This window comes from Scyliorhinus canicula, chromosome 1, assembly GCF_902713615.1.
Source record: "Scyliorhinus canicula chromosome 1, sScyCan1.1, whole genome shotgun sequence".
Lineage (NCBI taxonomy): Eukaryota > Metazoa > Chordata > Chondrichthyes > Carcharhiniformes > Scyliorhinidae > Scyliorhinus > Scyliorhinus canicula.
This window is the reverse complement of record NC_052146.1, coordinates 80399689-80416652: the sequence shown is the minus strand read 5'-3', so window position 1 is coordinate 80416652 and position 16964 is coordinate 80399689. Positions and strand designations below refer to the sequence as shown.

The window sequence follows — 16964 nt, the reverse complement described above, 5'->3', positions numbered from 1 at the left end:
GGCCCCTTCCTGAGTTGGACTATTTACTGCTCTAGAAAATCCTCCTGGATGCTCCTTACAAATTCTGCTCCATCTAACCTCTGACACTATGTGTATCCCAGTCAATGTTGGGAAAAAATAAAATCTCCTATCACCACCACCCTGTTGCTCCTACATCTTTCCATAATCTGTTTACATATTTGTACTTCTATCTCATGCTTGCTGTTGGGAGGTCTGTAGTACAGCCCCAACATTGTTACTGCACTCTTCCTATTTCTGAGCTCTGCCCATATCGCCTCACTGCTCGAGTCCTCCATAGTGCCCTCCTTTAGCACAGCTGTGATATCCTATCTGACCAGTAATGCAACCCCTCCACCCCTTTTGCCTCCCTCGCTATCCCGCCTGAAGCATCGATATCCTGGGATATTTAGTTGCCTATCATGCCCTTCCCTCAACCATGTCTCAGTAATAGCCATAACATCATACTCCCAGGTACTAATCCAAACCCTAAGTTCATCTGCCTTACCTACTACACTTCTTGCATTAAAACAAATGCACCTCAGACCACCAGTCCCTTTGCATTCATCATCTGCTCCCTGCCTACTCTTCCCCTTAGTCACGCTGACTTCATGATCTAGTTCCTTACAGGCTTTAGTTACTACCTCCTTACTGTCCACTAACCTCATTTGGTTCCCATTCCCCTGTCACATTAGTTTAAACCCTCCCCAACAGCGTTGCAAAAGCACCCCCAAGGACATTGGTTCCAGTCCGGCCCAGGTGTAGACTGTCCAATTTATAGTAGTCCCACCTCCCCCAGAACCGGTCCCAATGACCCAAACATCTGAACCCCTCCCTCCTGCACCATCTCTCAAGCCACGCATTCATCCTGCCTATTCTTTCATTTTTACACTGACTACCACGTGGCACTGGTAGCAATCTTGAGATTACTACCTCTGAGGTCCGACTTTTAAACTTGGCTCCTAACTCCCTAAATTCTGCTTGTAGGACCTCATCCCATTTTTTACCTATATCATTGGTGCACCACGACAACTGGCTGTTCACCCCCCCCCCCCCCTCCCCCCCCTTCAGAATGTTCTGCAGCCTATCTGAGACATCCCTGACCCATGGACCTGGGAGGCAACATACCATTCGGGAGTCTCGTTTTCGACCACAGAACCGCCTATCTACACCCCTTACAATTGAATCGCCGATGACTATAGCCCTTCCACTCTTTTTCCCGCCCTTCTGTAGAGGAGAGCCAGCCATGATACCATGAACCTGGCTACTGCTGCCTTCCACTGGTGAACCATCTCCCCCAACAGTATCCAAAACGGTATACCTGTTTTGGAGGGAGATGACCGCAGGGGACACATGCACTGCCTTCCTGCACCTTTTTTGATTAGAGGAGGAGGTAGGGAGAGAAACACTGAAGAAGTGTTTGGGGTTTAACTGTCACTTGACAACAGCTCCTCCACAAACCACCTTCTGGATACCCAGAAATTTTCCCTGCAACAGCCAATCAGTGGCTCCGCTCTGCTGCCCTCTGCTGGATGCTTGCCTTCACTCGAACACGGAGGGTGTCTTGCTCAGATACACCTTCTGGATACAGTGACTGCAATGCACTGATGCTAAATTTTCCCCGCAACAGCCAATCAATGGCTCCGCTCTGCTGCCCTCTGCTAGTGTGTGGAATTCTCTTCCCCAAAATGCAGTGAAGGCTGGCCCAGGGAAGTTGGTGGCATAGTGGTATTGTCACTGGACTAGTAATCCAGAGACCTAGGGTAATGTTCTGGGGTCCTGGGTTCAAATCCCACCATGGCAGATGGTGAAATTTGAATTCAATAAAAATTTGGAATTAGAAGTCAAATGGTAACCATTGCCAATTACCATAAAAACCCATCCGGTTCACTAATGTCCTTCAGGGAAATCCGCCGTCCTTACCCGGACTCGAACCCACACAAGTGATGCAGTTGACTCTTAACTGTTCCCTAGTGAGCCACTCAGTTCAAGGGCAATTCAGGATCGGTAACAAATGCTGGCCCAGCCGGTGACATTCACATCACAAGAATGTTTTCAAAAATTTATTTAAGGCAGAGTTAAACAGATTTTTGATAGACAAGACTTGAAGGGCTGAATGGCCTGCTTCAACTCCTAACCCCTATGTTCCTAGGTTTAAGGTATTTGGCAAAAGAAGCAATGGAGACATGAGGAGAATTTTTTTCACACAGTGAGTGGTTAGGGTGAAGAGTGAGGTGGAGGCAGCTTCAACGGAGGCATTTAAGTAGGATTATTATCTGAAAAGGAAGAATGTGCAGGTTTATGTGGAGAAGGCAGAGGAATAACTCCATTCAATTGCTCGTCAAAGAGGAGCACAGACACACTGGGCCAAATGGACTCCTTCTGTGTTGTAAAAATTCTGTGATGCCTGGTGATGGTGTGGATAGGTCACCCGAAGCACAGTTCAGGGTTAACTCAGAAAATCTAAGTCTAAAAAGAGATCAAATGCAGCGAACGCAAAAGGTAAGACACCCCCTCCCCCTGACTGTCCCACCCCTCCCCAATACACATCACCTTTCTCAAAGTGGAAGGAGTAACGTAACAAGGTAAAGTAAAGTCACTATAGTCCCAGATGACCCCTTTGAGGGGGTGGAGCTGACTGGTGGTGATTTAACCTGAGGATCACCAAACTAAAGGCATGGGGCAAGGTTGAGAAGGCGGGGTTTTCATGAATAATTTCAGCCGGTACAGGAATATGATAATGGGAGGACTTAATGAATGACAGGACACTAGGAAGTTCAGAGGAACACAGGAATCTTGGGGTGCTTGTGCCACAGATCCCTGAAGGCATCAGGACAGGTTAATAGGATAGTTAAACAGACACATCAGTCATGATGTGGAGATGCCGGCGTTGGACTGGGGTGAGGTCCTCGCCATTCACCTGAGGAAGGAGCTGTGCTCCGAAAGCTCGTGTTTGAAACAAACCTGTTGGACTTTAACCTGGTGTTGAAGACTTCTTACTGTTATCAGTCATGGCATTGATTGTAAGATTAGGGAGGTTATGTTGGAGCTGTCCAGGACTGTGGTAAGGCCACAGTTGGAGTACTTTGTGCAGTTCTGGTCGCCTTCCTATAGGAAGGATGTGATTGTGCTGGAGAGGGTACAGAGGAGATTCACCAGGATGTTGCCTGGGATGGAGAGTTTGAGCTATGATGAGAGGCTGGAAAGGCTCTTTTCTTAGAGCAGAGGAGGCTGAGAGGGGACTTGAATGAGGTATATAAGGTTATGAGGACCATGGACAGTGTGGATAGAAAGCAGTGATTCCCCTTAGTTGAAAGGCAAATAATAAATGGGCAGAATGTTAAGGTGAGGGGCAGGAAAAGAGACTTAAGAGGGGATTTGTTGTATAGTTTTTTCACCCAGTGGTGGGAATCTAGAATGCACTCTCGGGAGGGTAGTTGAGGCAAGAAATCTAACAATCTTTAAAACGTACTCAGATAAGCATTTGAAATATCATACCATTTGAGATATGGGCAAGTGCTGGGATGTGGGATTTGTGTAGATTTAGTGTAATTTTGTCGCTGCAGGCTTGATGTACTGTATGACTCTATGATTCGCCAATTTTCCATGTGTTTCTATGTAAGGTAAGAAGTCTTACAACACCAGGTTAAAGTCCAACAGGTTTGTTTCAAACATGAGCTTTCGGAGCGCAGCTCCTTCCTCAGGTGAATCATAATATGTAAGGTGTAATTGAGGAACTGATGTGGACATGCGGGGTCCATGATTAAGGAATAAGGTGTTGCCATTTATTATTAATATTTATTATTACTAATAGTAGGTCTGGCAGGCTTCCTGATCTTAAAAATTCTGATGTTCTTTTGAGAATTTCCATCCCTTTCACTGGAGAAGCGTCAGTGACACAGAATTTAAAATTTACAGGACACCCTGATTGAATAAATTGTTTGTTGGGAATGCAGCTTATTCTATGTGGAGATATTGAGGGCAAAGGATCTTTATTTCCTAAAGTTTCGGACATTGTCATCTCAATCAGATGGCACTGAATCAGCACCCCGTGCGGTGGGAGGAGTCGGCACCCCCTGCGGTGGGAGGAGTCGGCGCCCCGTGCGGTGGGAGGAGTCGGCACCCCTGCGGTGGGAGGAGTCGGCGCCCCGTGCGGTGGGAGGAGTCGGCACCCCCTGCGGTGGGAGGAGTCGGCGCCCCGTGCGGTGGGAGGAGTCGGCACCCCCTGCGGTGGGAGGAGTCGGCACCCCCTGCGGTGGGAGGATTCAGGGCCCCCCTGTGGTGGGATGTCTTGATACCGCGTGCGGTGGGAGGACTCAGGGCCCCCTATGGTGGGAGGTCTTGACGCCGCGTGCGGTGGGAGGACTCCTCCCGCCTGCCGGCTCCTCCCGATCCTGCCCCTGACCGTCAGGCTGTGCGTTGTTCGGTGAGTCAGTCCGGCCGCACCATGGATGTGAATGTGAACGACAGCGACTGGCGGAGCCTCGCGTTTCGGCAGAAAGTGGTGGCGCAGATGTGAGTATGGGGAGCGGCAGAGCCGGGCCCGGGACTCGGAAACACGGCGCGAGCCGGGGATGGAAGCTGGGCCCTGACACCGGGAGAGAGACCTCGGGCTCTCCTGAGCCTCGCCGCCGACTCGCAGCTTCCTGCGGGGGCGGAGGATCGGCGGTGGCTGCTTCAGGAATTAGAGTCCGGAACTGAGAGGAGGCGGGACCGGCCCCCATAATATCCCTAAATATCCTCAAAACCCCCTAAATACCCCCCAACCCCCTAAATACCCTCCAACCCCCTAAATACCCTCCAACCCCCTAAATACCCTCCAACCCCTTAAATACCCTCCAACCCCCTAAATACCCACCAACCCCCTAAATACCCCCAACCCCCTACATACCCCCCAACCCCCTACATACCCCCCAACCCCCACATACCCCCAACCCCCTAAATACCCCCCAACCCCCTAAATACCCCCCAACCCCCTAAATACACCCCAACCCCCTAAAAAACCCTGAACCCCCTAAATACCCCTGAACCCCCTAAATACCCCCCGAACCCCCTAAATACCCACCCAACTCCTAAATATCCACCCAACTCCTAAATATCCACCCAACCCCTAAATAGCCACCCAACCCCCTAAATACCCCGACAACCCCCTAAATACCCCAACAACCCCCTAAATACCCCCAAACCCCCTAAATACCGCCAATCCCCTAAATATCCCCCAACCACCTAAATACAGCCAAACCCGCTAAATACAGCCAAACCCCCTAAATACCCCCAAACCCCCTAAATACAGCCAGACCCGCTAAATACAGCCAGACCCGCTAAATACAGCCAGACCCCCTAAATACAGCCAGACCCCCTAAATACAGCCAAACCCCCTAAAATACAGCCAGACACCCTAAATACAGCCGGACCCGCTAAATACAGCCGGACCCGCTAAATACAGCCGGACCCGCTAAATACAGCCAGACCCGCTAAATACAGCCAGACCCGCTGAATAACCCCCAACTTCCTAAATGCCCCTCAACCCCCTCCCCAAATACAAGCCCCCTAAATACTCCCTAAAGACCCTCAAATACCCCCGACACCTCCCTAAATACCTGCGATACCCCCCTAAATTATTATTCTTCGGCAATCGTTTGCTAACGAGTATGTGTGTTCACCTAAGAAACTCTGTTACGGGGCAGCACGGTGGCACAGTGGTTAGTATTGCTGCCTACGGCGCTGAGGACCCGGGTTCGAATCCCGGCCCTGGGTCACTGTCCGTGAGGAGTTTGCACATTCTCCCCGTGTCTGCGTGGGTTTCACCCCCACAACCCAAAGATGTGCAGGATAGGTAGATTGGCCATTCTAAATTGCCCCTTAATTGGAAAAAATAATTGGGTACTCTAAATTTATTTAAAAAAAGAAACTCTGTTACTGGTCATGGATGGGTTTTTGTGTGGCTGATGAGTCCAATCCTAGAGCCGCGTCTTTGACCATACGCTCCTGCAGTGGTGGGATTGGTTCTTGGATTCTAGATTGTTGGTATTTAATTCTTGGGCTCCTTTTCCGGGCCTCCTCTTGAAGAATTATAGGGATATAGAATATTACAGCACAGAAGGAACTACCCAGCTAGTCCCATTCCCCAGCCCTATCGCCATAGCCCTCTATATTCAGCAGTTTTAAACATATATCCAGTTCTTTTTGAAACCGCCTATGGAATCTGCCTCCACCACTCTCCCAAGAAGTGCATTCCAAACCCCAACAACTCTGAGTAAAGAAGTTTCTTTTCATCTCGCTCCTAGCAATCTTGAAATTGTGACCCCTAGTCACTGACATACCAACTAGTGGAAACAGAATATCCTTCTTTACCTTGTCAAAATTGTTCATAATTTTGAACACCTCAATAAGGTCACCTCTTAATCTTCTCGGCTCTACGTAGAACAAACCCAATTTCTCTCATCTTTCATTGTATCTAAAACTTCTCATTCCTGGCATCATTATAGTAATTCTCTTCTGCAGTCTCTTGTGCTTTAACACCCTTCCTTAAATAAGATGTCCAGAACTGAACACAATACTCCAAATGTCTTGCCAGTGATCTGTAGAGGTATAGCATCACTTTCTTGCTTTTATACTCTGTGCCTCTATTTATAAACTCAAGAATCCTATAAGGCTTCTTAACAAGTGTTTCAATTTTCCTGGCCACCTTCAGAGAATTTTGCACTTGAACCCCGAGCACCCTCTGCTCCTTTAGTCCCCTCAAAGCTGTACCATTAAGCATGTATTGTGTCCCCAGGTTTCTTCTCCCAGTTGCATTACCCCTCATTTCTCTGCATTGAAATTCATTTGCATCTGCCAGGTGACTACCTATTTGGCCAACTGAAGTCACTCAGCATCATCCTCGCAATTCACTATTCTCCCTAGCTTAGTATCATCTGCAAATTTAGAGAAATTTCCCTCAACACCCACCTCTAAATCATTCATAGAAATAAGAAAAAGCAAGGCTCCCAACACTGAGTCCTGGGGAACACCACTTTCAACCCGTCTCCAGTCTGAGAAATGCCCATCTACCTTCTGTTACCTATCTCTTAGCCAACTTAAAAAAATTCCAATTAAGGGACAATGTAGCGTGGCCAATCCACCTGCATATTTTTGGGTTGCAGGGGTGAGACCCAAGGAGATATGGGGACTCTTGGCCAACTTCTAATCCATGCTGCCAGGGACTCATCAATCCCAAACATTTAAAATTTGCTAACCAACCTGCCATGTGACACCGTATCAAATGCTTTCTGAAAATCCAAATATACAACACCAACAATGATACCCTCATCCACTGCCTATGTTACCTCATCAAAGAACTCAATTAACGTTGTCAGACATCTGTCCCATACAAAGCCATGTGGACTGTCTGGTGTTAACTTATTTTTCTCCAAGTGTATATTTATCTTATCCCGTATTATGGCCTCCATCGGTTTTCCAACTATTGCTGTCAAGCTGACAGGTCTGTAGTTTCCTGGGTTATCCGTTGCCCCTTTCTTAAACAACGGCATCACATTTGCAATCCTCCAGTCTCCCGGGACTAATCATGTGTTCAGAGAGACCTGGAAAGTTTCTGTCAACGGCTCTGCAATTCGCTGCGTTACCTCTCTGAGCAATCTAGGATACATCCCATCCGGGCTTGGCTACTTCTCTACCTAGAGTGGTGCCAGCCTTTTTGGCACCTCTTTATCTATCATTATACTGCTCAGTTGCTCAGCACCCGCAATTTCAACTGGGCCATTGTCACCATCTTCAGTTCTGGTAAAGACCGAAGCCAAGCACTAATTTAGTACCTCTGCATACCCTCTGCTTCAATGAGCAGCTTACCCGGCTTGTCATTATGGACTCCACTCTATCCTCTACTAATCTTTTACTATTAATATGTTTGAAGAACATTTTACTATTTGTTTTACCTCCGCCTGCTAGCCTTTCCTCATGCTTCCTCTTCGCCTTCCTTATTTCAGTCCTTGAATCAGGAAGGTCCCTCCAAGTAGGTCTCTTCTGAGCAAGGGTCTCCCAGGCATTGACTTGATGTTTTATTCCTTGAGGTAAACCTTTTTAAAATATAAATTTAGAGTACCCAATCCACCTAGCCTGCACACCTTTGGGTTGTGTGGGTGAAACCCACACAGACAAGGGGAGAATGTGCAAACTCCACACAGACAGTGACCCGGGTCTGGGATCGAACCTGGGTCCTCAGCACCGTAGGCATCCTTGAGGTAAACCTGCAGGGTGTCTTTGAAGCGCTTCCTTTGTTCGGGAACTTTCCTTGACTGGAGAAGATTTGCTTTGGCAGTCGGGACTCTGACATCAAAAGCACAAGGTTGGCCCAGCGGAGTTGGTTTCAGATGATCGTGCTGGTGCTCTCAGTTGATGCGGAGAATCCGTAGACAGCATTAATGGTATCTCTCCAGGGACTTGAGGTGACGTCTGTATGTAGTCCAAGTTCCTGCACTGTACAGAAGAGTTGGGAGGCCGACATCTTGTACACGTTGTGGGAGGCTAGGGGGGAAATTGCTGGCCCCTTAGCTGAGATATTTGAATCATCGACAGCCACAGGAGAGGTACCTGAAGATTGGAGGGTAGCAAATGTTGTGCCCTTGTTAAAGAAGGGCTAAGGGCTTTAGGGATAAGCCTGGGAACTACAGACCGGTTAGCCGTACTTCTGTAGTGGGTAAATTGTGAGAAGGTATTCTGAGGGACAGGATCTGCAGGCATTTAGACAGGCAAGAGCTAATTAGGGAAAGTCAGCATGGCTTTGTAAGTGGAAAATCATGTCTCACAAATTTGATTGAGTTTTTTGAAGGGGTAACCAAAAAGGTAGATGAAGGCAGTGCAGTCGACGTTGTCTACATGGACTTTAGCAAGGCCTTTGAAAAAGTACTGCATGGTTGGTTGTTGCAAACGGTTAAATCTCACGGAATCCAGGGTAGGCTACCTACCAATTAGATGCAAAATTGGCTTGGCGACCAAAGCCAAAGGGTGGTTGTGGAAGGTTGTTTTTCAAACTGGTGGCCTGTGACCAGCGGTGTGCCTCAGAGATTGGTGCTGGGTCCACTGTTATTTGTTATTTATATTAATGATTTGTATCAGAATGTAGGAGGCATGGCTAGTAAGTTTGCAGATGACACCATGATTGGTGGCATAGTGGATAATGAAGGAAGTTATATAAGATTGCAACAGGATCTTGACCAATTGGACCAGTGGGCTGATGAATGGCAGATAGAGTTTAATTTGGATAAATGTGAGGTGATGTGTTTTGGTAGATCAAATCAGGGTAGGACCTACTCAGTTAATGGTAGGGAGTTGGGGAGAGTTACAGAACAAAGAGATTTAGGGGTACAGGTTCATAGCTCCTTGAAGGTAGAGTCGCAGATGGACAGCGTGGTGAAGAAGGCATTCAACTTGCTAGGTTTTATTGGTCAGAATATTGAATACAGGAGTTGGGACGTCTTGTTGAAGTTGTTAAGACCGCACATGGAATGCTGTGTTCAGTTCTGCTCAGGAAGGATATTGTTAAACTAGAAAGAGTGCCGAAGAGATTTACGAGGATGCTACCAGGACTTAATGCTGTGAGCTATAAGGAGCGGCTGGATAGGTTGGGACTTTTTTCCCTGGAGCGTATGCAGCTCAGGGATGATCTTATAGTGGTCTATAAATTAATGAGGAGCATAGATAAGGTAGATAGTTGACATTTTTTCGAAAGGTAGAGAAGTCTAGAAATAGAGAGCACAGGTTTGAGGGGAGAGTTACAAAAGAGACCAGAGGGGAAATTATTTCACAGAGGGTGGTGAGCATCTGGAATGAGCTGCCAGAGGCAGTGGTAGAGGCGGACACAATTTTTTCCTTTTAAAAGCTGTTAGACAGTTACATGGGCAGGATGGGTATAAATGGATATGGGCCAAATGCGGGCAAGTGGGACTAGCTTAATCATAGAAACTGGGTGGCATGGAGAAGCTGGGCCGAAGGGTCGGTTTCCATGCTGCAAACATCGATGACGAGGATCTTGGTGTCAGCGTGGATGTTGCGGGCGTCCAAGACACTCGTCCAAAGGGGGTGTTCACGGATTGGATATGATGTTGGATCTCCCCATCAATGCCAACCGTAGCAGAGAGGTGGCTCTGCAGCTCTGTGAAATGTTTCACTTTTGGTAGGGTTTCTCCATTGATCTTGTTGGAAGGAGAGACCGGACCATGCCCTGGGGTGGGTTGGTAAAGGATTTGCTCCGTTGAGGTTGAGACTGATCTCTTTGCAATGCTTCTGTGAAGGTGTTCAGCATGGCTTGGAGATTCGTTTCTGAGAGAGTGGAGATGGTGATGTCATCTGCATGCTGAAGTTCCAAGAGGGATGTCACTGTCATTTTCTTTTGTATTTCAACTAGTTGAGTTTGAAAAATTTAGGGCAGCATGGTGGCGCAGTGGGTTAGCACGGCGGACTCACGGAGCCGAGGTCCCAGGTTCGATCCCGCCTCTGAGTCACTGTCTGTGTGGAGTTTGCACATTCTCCCTGTGTTTGCGAGGTTTCGCCCTCACGACTCAAAGATGTGCAGGGTAGGTGATTGGCCACGCTAAATTGCCTCTTAATTGGAAAAAAAAATGAATTGGGTACTCTAAATTTAAAAAAGAGAGAGTTTGAAAAATTTTCTGTTCTTTCTGTCGGCTATAGCCAGTCCAGCCAGGCTGCTGCGAGCACCGTTCGTTCAGCCAGGCTGCCGCGAGCACTGTTCATTCAGCCAGGCTGTCCACGAGCACCGTTCGTTCAGCCAGGCTGCCGCGAGCACCGTTCGTTCAGCCAGGCTGCCGCGAGCACCATTCGTTCAGCCAGGCTGCCGCGAGCACCTTTCGTTCAGCCAGGCTGCCGCGAGCACCTTTCGTTCAGCCAGGCTGCCGCGAGCACCGTTCGTTCAGCCAGGCTGCCGCGAGCACCGTTCGTTCAGCCAGGCTGCCGCGAGCACCATTCGTTCAGCCAGGCTGCCGCGAGCACCATTCGTTCAGCCAGGCTGCCGCGAGCACCGTTCACTCAGCCAGGCTGCCGCGAGCACCGTTCACTCAGCCAGGCTGCCGCGAGCACCGTTCGTTCAGCCAGGCTGCCGCGAGCACCATTCGTTCAGCCAGGCTGCCGCGAGCACCTTTCGTTCAGCCAGGCTGCCGCGAGCACCTTTCGTTCAGCCAGGCTGCCGCGAGCACCGTTCGTTCAGCCAGGCTGCCGCGAGCACCGTTCGTTCAGCCAGGCTGCCGCGAGCACCGTTCGTTCAGCCAGGCTGCCGCGAGCACCGTTCGTTCAGCCAGGCTGCCGCGAGCACCGTTCGTTCAGCCAGGCTGCCGCGAGCACCATTCGTTCAGCCAGGCTGCCGCGAGCACCGTTCACTCAGCCAGGCTGCCGCGAGCACCGTTCACTCAGCCTACCGAGCCACGGTAGCCTTGTGGATAGCACAATTGCTTCACAGCTCCAGGGTCCCAGGTTCGATTCCGGCTTGGGTCACTGTCTGTGTGGAGTCTGCACATCCTCCCCGTGTGTGTGTGGGTTTCCTCCGGGTGCTCTGGTTTCCTCCCACAGTCCAAAGATGTGCAGGTTAGGTGGATTGGCCGTGATAAATTGCCCTTAGTGTCCAAAATTGCCCTTAGTGTTGGGTGGGGTTATGGGGATAAGGTGGAGGTGTTGACCTTGGGTAGGGTGCTCTTTCCACGAGCCGGTGCAGACTCGATGAGCTGAATGGCCTCCTGCACTGTAAATTCAATGATATCTATGAGACTGCCCGCGAGCACCGTTCCTTCAGCCAAGCTGTCCGCGAGCACCATTCGTTCATCGAGGATGCCCGCGAGCACAGCTCGTTCACTTAGCGAGGCTAACCGCGAGCACCGTTCCTTCACCAGCCAGGCTAACCGCGAGCACTGTTCACTCAGCCAGGCTAACCGCGAGCACCATTCACTCGCCAGGCTAACCGCGAGCACCGTTCACTCAGCCAGGCTAACCGCGAGCACCGTTCACTCGCCAGGCTAACTGCGAGCACTGTTCACTCAGCCAGGCTAACCGCGAGCACCGTTCACTCAGCCAGGCTAACCGCGAACACCATTCACTCAGCCAGGCTAACCGCGAACACCATTCACTCAGCCAGGCTAACCGCGAGCACCGTTCACTCAGCCAGGCTAACCGCGAGCACCGTTCCTTCACCAGCCAGTCTAACCGCGAGCACCGTTAACTCAGCAAGGCTAACCGCGAGCACCGTTCTTTCATCAGCCAGGCTAACCGCGAGCACCGTTCCTTCATCAGCCAGGCTAACCGCGAACACCGTTCACTCAGCCAGGCTAACCGCGAACACCATTCACTCAGCCAGGCTAACCGCGAGCACCGTTCCTTCATCAGCCAGGCTAACCGCGAACACCGTTCACTCAGCCAGGCTAACCGTGAGCACCGTTCACTCAGCCAGGCTAACCGTGAGCACCGTTCACTCAGCCAGGCTAACCGTGAGCACCGTTCACTCAGCCAGGCTAACCGTGAGCACCGTTCACTCAGCCAGGCTAACCGCGAGCACCGTTCACTCAGCCAGGCTAACCGCGAGCACCGTTCCTTCATCAGCCAGGCTAACCGCGAGCACCGTTCCTTCACCAGTCAGGCTAACCGCGAGCACCATTCACTCAGCGAGGCTAACCGCGAGCACCGTTTCTTCACCAGCCAGTGTAACCGTGAGCACCGTTCACTTGGCGAGGCTAACCGCGAGCACCGTTCACTCAGCCAGGCTAACCGCGAGCACTGTTCACTCAGCGAGGCTAACCGCGAGCACCGTTCACTTAGCGAGGCTAACCGCGAGCACCGTTCACTCAGCCAGGCTAACCGCGAGCACCGTTAACACAGCGAGGCTAACCGCGAGCACTGTTCACTCAGCCAGGCTAACCGCGAGCACCGTTAACACAGCGAGGCTAACCGCGAGCACTGTTCACTCAGCCAGGCTAACCGCGAGCACCGTTAACACAGCGAGGCTAACCGCGAGCACTGTTCACTCAGCCAGGCTAACCGCGAGCACCGTTAACACAGCGAGGCTAACCGCGAGCACTGTTCACTCAGCCAGGCTAACCGCGAGCACCGTTCACTCGCCAGGCTAACTGCGAGCACTGTTCACTCAGCCAGGCTAACCGCGAGCACCGTTCACTCAGCCAGGCTAACCGCGAACACCATTCACTCAGCCAGGCTAACCGCGAACACCATTCACTCAGCCAGGCTAACCGCGAGCACCGTTCACTCAGCCAGGCTAACCGCGAGCACCGTTCCTTCACCAGCCAGTCTAACCGCGAGCACCGTTAACTCAGCAAGGCTAACCGCGAGCACCGTTCTTTCATCAGCCAGGCTAACCGCGAGCACCGTTCCTTCATCAGCCAGGCTAACCGCGAACACCGTTCACTCAGCCAGGCTAACCGCGAACACCATTCACTCAGCCAGGCTAACCGCGAGCACCGTTCCTTCATCAGCCAGGCTAACCGCGAACACCGTTCACTCAGCCAGGCTAACCGTGAGCACCGTTCACTCAGCCAGGCTAACCGTGAGCACCGTTCACTCAGCCAGGCTAACCGTGAGCACCGTTCACTCAGCCAGGCTAACCGTGAGCACCGTTCACTCAGCCAGGCTAACCGCGAGCACCGTTCACTCAGCCAGGCTAACCGCGAGCACCGTTCCTTCATCAGCCAGGCTAACCGCGAGCACCGTTCCTTCACCAGTCAGGCTAACCGCGAGCACCATTCACTCAGCGAGGCTAACCGCGAGCACCGTTTCTTCACCAGCCAGTGTAACCGTGAGCACCGTTCACTTGGCGAGGCTAACCGCGAGCACCGTTCACTCAGCCAGGCTAACCGCGAGCACTGTTCACTCAGCGAGGCTAACCGCGAGCACCGTTCACTTAGCGAGGCTAACCGCGAGCACCGTTCACTCAGCCAGGCTAACCGCGAGCACCGTTAACACAGCGAGGCTAACCGCGAGCACTGTTCACTCAGCCAGGCTAACCGCGAGCACCGTTAACACAGCCAGGCTAACCGCGAGCACTGTTCACTCAGCCAGGCTAACCGCGAGCACCGTTAACACAGCGAGGCTAACCGCGAGCACTGTTCACTCAGCCAGGCTAACCGCGAGCACCGTTAACACAGCGAGGCTAACCGCGAGCACTGTTCACTCAGCCAGGCTAACCGCGAGCACCGTTCACTCAGCCAGGCTAACCGCGAGCACCGTTCACTCAGCCAGGCTAACCGCGAACACCATTCACTCAGCCAGGCTAACCGCGAGCACCGTTCACTCAGCAAGGCTAACCGCGAGCACTGTTCACTCAGCGAGGCTAACCGCGAGCACCGTTCACTCAGCGAGGCTAACCGTGAGCACTGTTCACTTAGCCAGGCTAACCGCGAGCACCGTTCACTCGCCAGGCTAACTGCGAGCACTGTTCACTCAGCCAGGCTAACCGCGAGCACCGTTCACTCAGCCAGGCTAACCGCGAACACCATTCACTCAGCCAGGCTAACCGCGAACACCATTCACTCAGCCAGGCTAACCGTGAGCACCGTTCACTCAGCCAGGCTAACCGCGAGCACCGTTCCTTCACCAGCCAGTCTAACCGCGAGCACCGTTAACTCAGCAAGGCTAACCGCGAGCACCGTTAACTCAGCCAGGCTAACCGCGAGCACCGTTCTTTCATCAGCCAGGCTAACCGCGAGCACCGTTCCTTCATCAGCCAGGCTAACCGCGAACACCGTTCACTCAACCAGGCTAACCGCGAACACCATTCACTCAGCCAGGCTAACCGCGAGCACCGTTCCTTCATCAGCCAGGCTAACCGTGAGCACCGTTCACTCAGCCAGGCTAACCGTGAGCACCGTTCACTCAGCCAGGCTAACCGTGAGCACCGTTCACTCAGCCAGGCTAACCGTGAGCACCGTTCACTCAGCCAGGCTAACCGCGAGCACCGTTCACTCAGCCAGGCTAACCGCGAGCACCGTTCCTTCATCAGCCAGGCTAACCGCGAGCACCGTTCCTTCACCAGTCAGGCTAACCGCGAGCACCATTCACTCAGCGAGGCTAACCGCGAGCACCGTTCCTTCACCAGCCAGTCTAACCGTGAGCACCGTTCACTTGGCGAGGCTAACCGCGAGCACCGTTCACTCAGCCAGGCTAACCGCGAGCACTGTTCACTCAGCGAGGCTAACCGCGAGCACCGTTCACTTAGCGAGGCTAACCGCGAGCACCGTTCACTCAGCCAGGCTAACCGCGAGCACCGTTAACACAGCGAGGCTAACCGCGAGCACTGTTCACTCAGCCAGGCTAACCGCGAGCACCGTTAACACAGCGAGGCTAACCGCGAGCACTGTTCACTCAGCCAGGCTAACCGCGAGCACTGTTCACTCAGCCAGGCTAACCGCGAGCACCGTTCACTCAGCCAGGCTAACCGCGAGCACCGTTCACTCAGCCAGGCTAACCGCGAACACCGTTCACTCAGCCAGGCTAACCGCGAGCACCGTTCACTCAGCAAGGCTAACCGCGAGCACCGTTCACTCAGCGAGGCTAACCGCGAGCACTGTTCACTCAACCAGGCTAATCGCGAGCACCGTTCACTCAGCCAGGCTAACCGCGAGCACCGTTCACTCAGCCAGGCTAAACGCGAACACCATTCACTCAGCCAGGCTAACCGCGAGCACCGTTCACTCAGCCAGGCTAACCGCGAGCACCGTTCACTCAGCCAGGCTAACCGCGAGCACCGTTCACTCAGCCAGGCTAACCGCGAGCACCGTTCACTCAGCCAGGCTAACCGCGAGCACCGTTCTTTCATCAGCCAGTCTAACCGCGAGCACCGTTCACTCAGCGAGGCTAACCGCGAGCACCGTTCACTCAGCGAGGCTAACCGCGAGCACCGTTCCTTCACCAGCCAGGCTAACCGCGAGCACCGTTAACTCAGCGAGGCTAACCGCGAGCATCGTTCCTTCACCAGCCAGTCTAACCGCGAGCTCCGTTCACTCAGCGAGGCTAACCGTGAGCACCGTTCACTCAGCCAGGCTAACCGCGAGCACTGTTCACTCAGCCAGGCTAATCGCGAGCACCGTTCACTCAGCCAGGCTAACCGCGAGCACAGTTCCCTTGCTGCTGATGGTAAAACCTGCTTTGTTAGTCCCGAACGGAGATGAGCAAATTCTGCATGAAAATCCGCTCAGCTCCTTCTCCACTCTCAACATGAAAACTGATAGCCGCCCAAGAATGCCGATCAGCACCTGTGTTGCACAGGCACATATTTCATCACTGTCTGGCAGAGTATCCTGCAGAGAATCGACATAACGACTGCAGATGCACATGGTCCTGCAAGGGTAATAGTCTGAGGCTGGTTGCTGTGTTCAGTATTAATGTTCTTCCTTGGGATGCGTGTATCACTTGAAAGGTCAGCGTTTGTTGCCCTTGTGAAAGTGATGGTGAGCCATCACTGAATTAATTGAACCAAGAGTTTCTGAAATAATTTGATTAAAGAACTGTTCAGTCAGAGTGGAAGTTGAGCCTTTTATTTAGAAGAGATTTTTTTGTGATGGACGGACACAGAACTTCAGAAGGTTTTGTTTAGGTACCAGTTTATTACTGGCTGATTCTCTCTGTGAATACATGCAGAGTTGACAATGGGATTCTGGGTAATAATGGAAGATCCCAACCCATGCCATAGAACCACCCGGGTGCTGCTGCAGGAAGCCATGTTAACTCTGATGGTCGTTTTTCTTTACAGAGACGATGCCATGCGGTCAACTGGGACTCCGATCACCAAATCGAGCAAAGATATGGAAAACCATGTTTTCCTGAAAGCAAAAACCAGGGTAAGTGAGGTGACCCAGGAATGTGCTGGCATCGGTTGGAAATGTGCGGTTTGAGATGTAGTGAGAAAGATTGAGCTGCCGATGGTCTGTAGCTTTTCATTCCTGCCTTGCTCTCTCTCTGCC

At 51.8% G+C, this 16964-nt stretch overlaps 1 protein-coding gene across 5 annotated transcripts in view; it reads left to right on the top strand.

Moving 5' to 3' along the window:
• The first annotated feature begins 4276 nt into the window (after window positions 1-4276).
• Window positions 4277-16964, top strand: part of med15 (mediator complex subunit 15) — a 198478-nt gene continuing 185790 nt past the window's right edge. Inside the window, exons 1-2 of one of the 5 annotated variants that reach the window (XM_038793925.1) lie at window positions 4277-4512; window positions 16754-16841. In XM_038793925.1, coding sequence (XP_038649853.1) covers window positions 4445-4512; window positions 16754-16841 — 156 coding nt within the window. In that variant the 5' untranslated portion in view covers window positions 4277-4444. The remainder of the gene's footprint in view (window positions 4513-16753; window positions 16842-16964) is intronic. The other 4 variants (XM_038793946.1, XM_038793917.1, XM_038793935.1 and 1 more) reach the window with 4 other exon arrangements.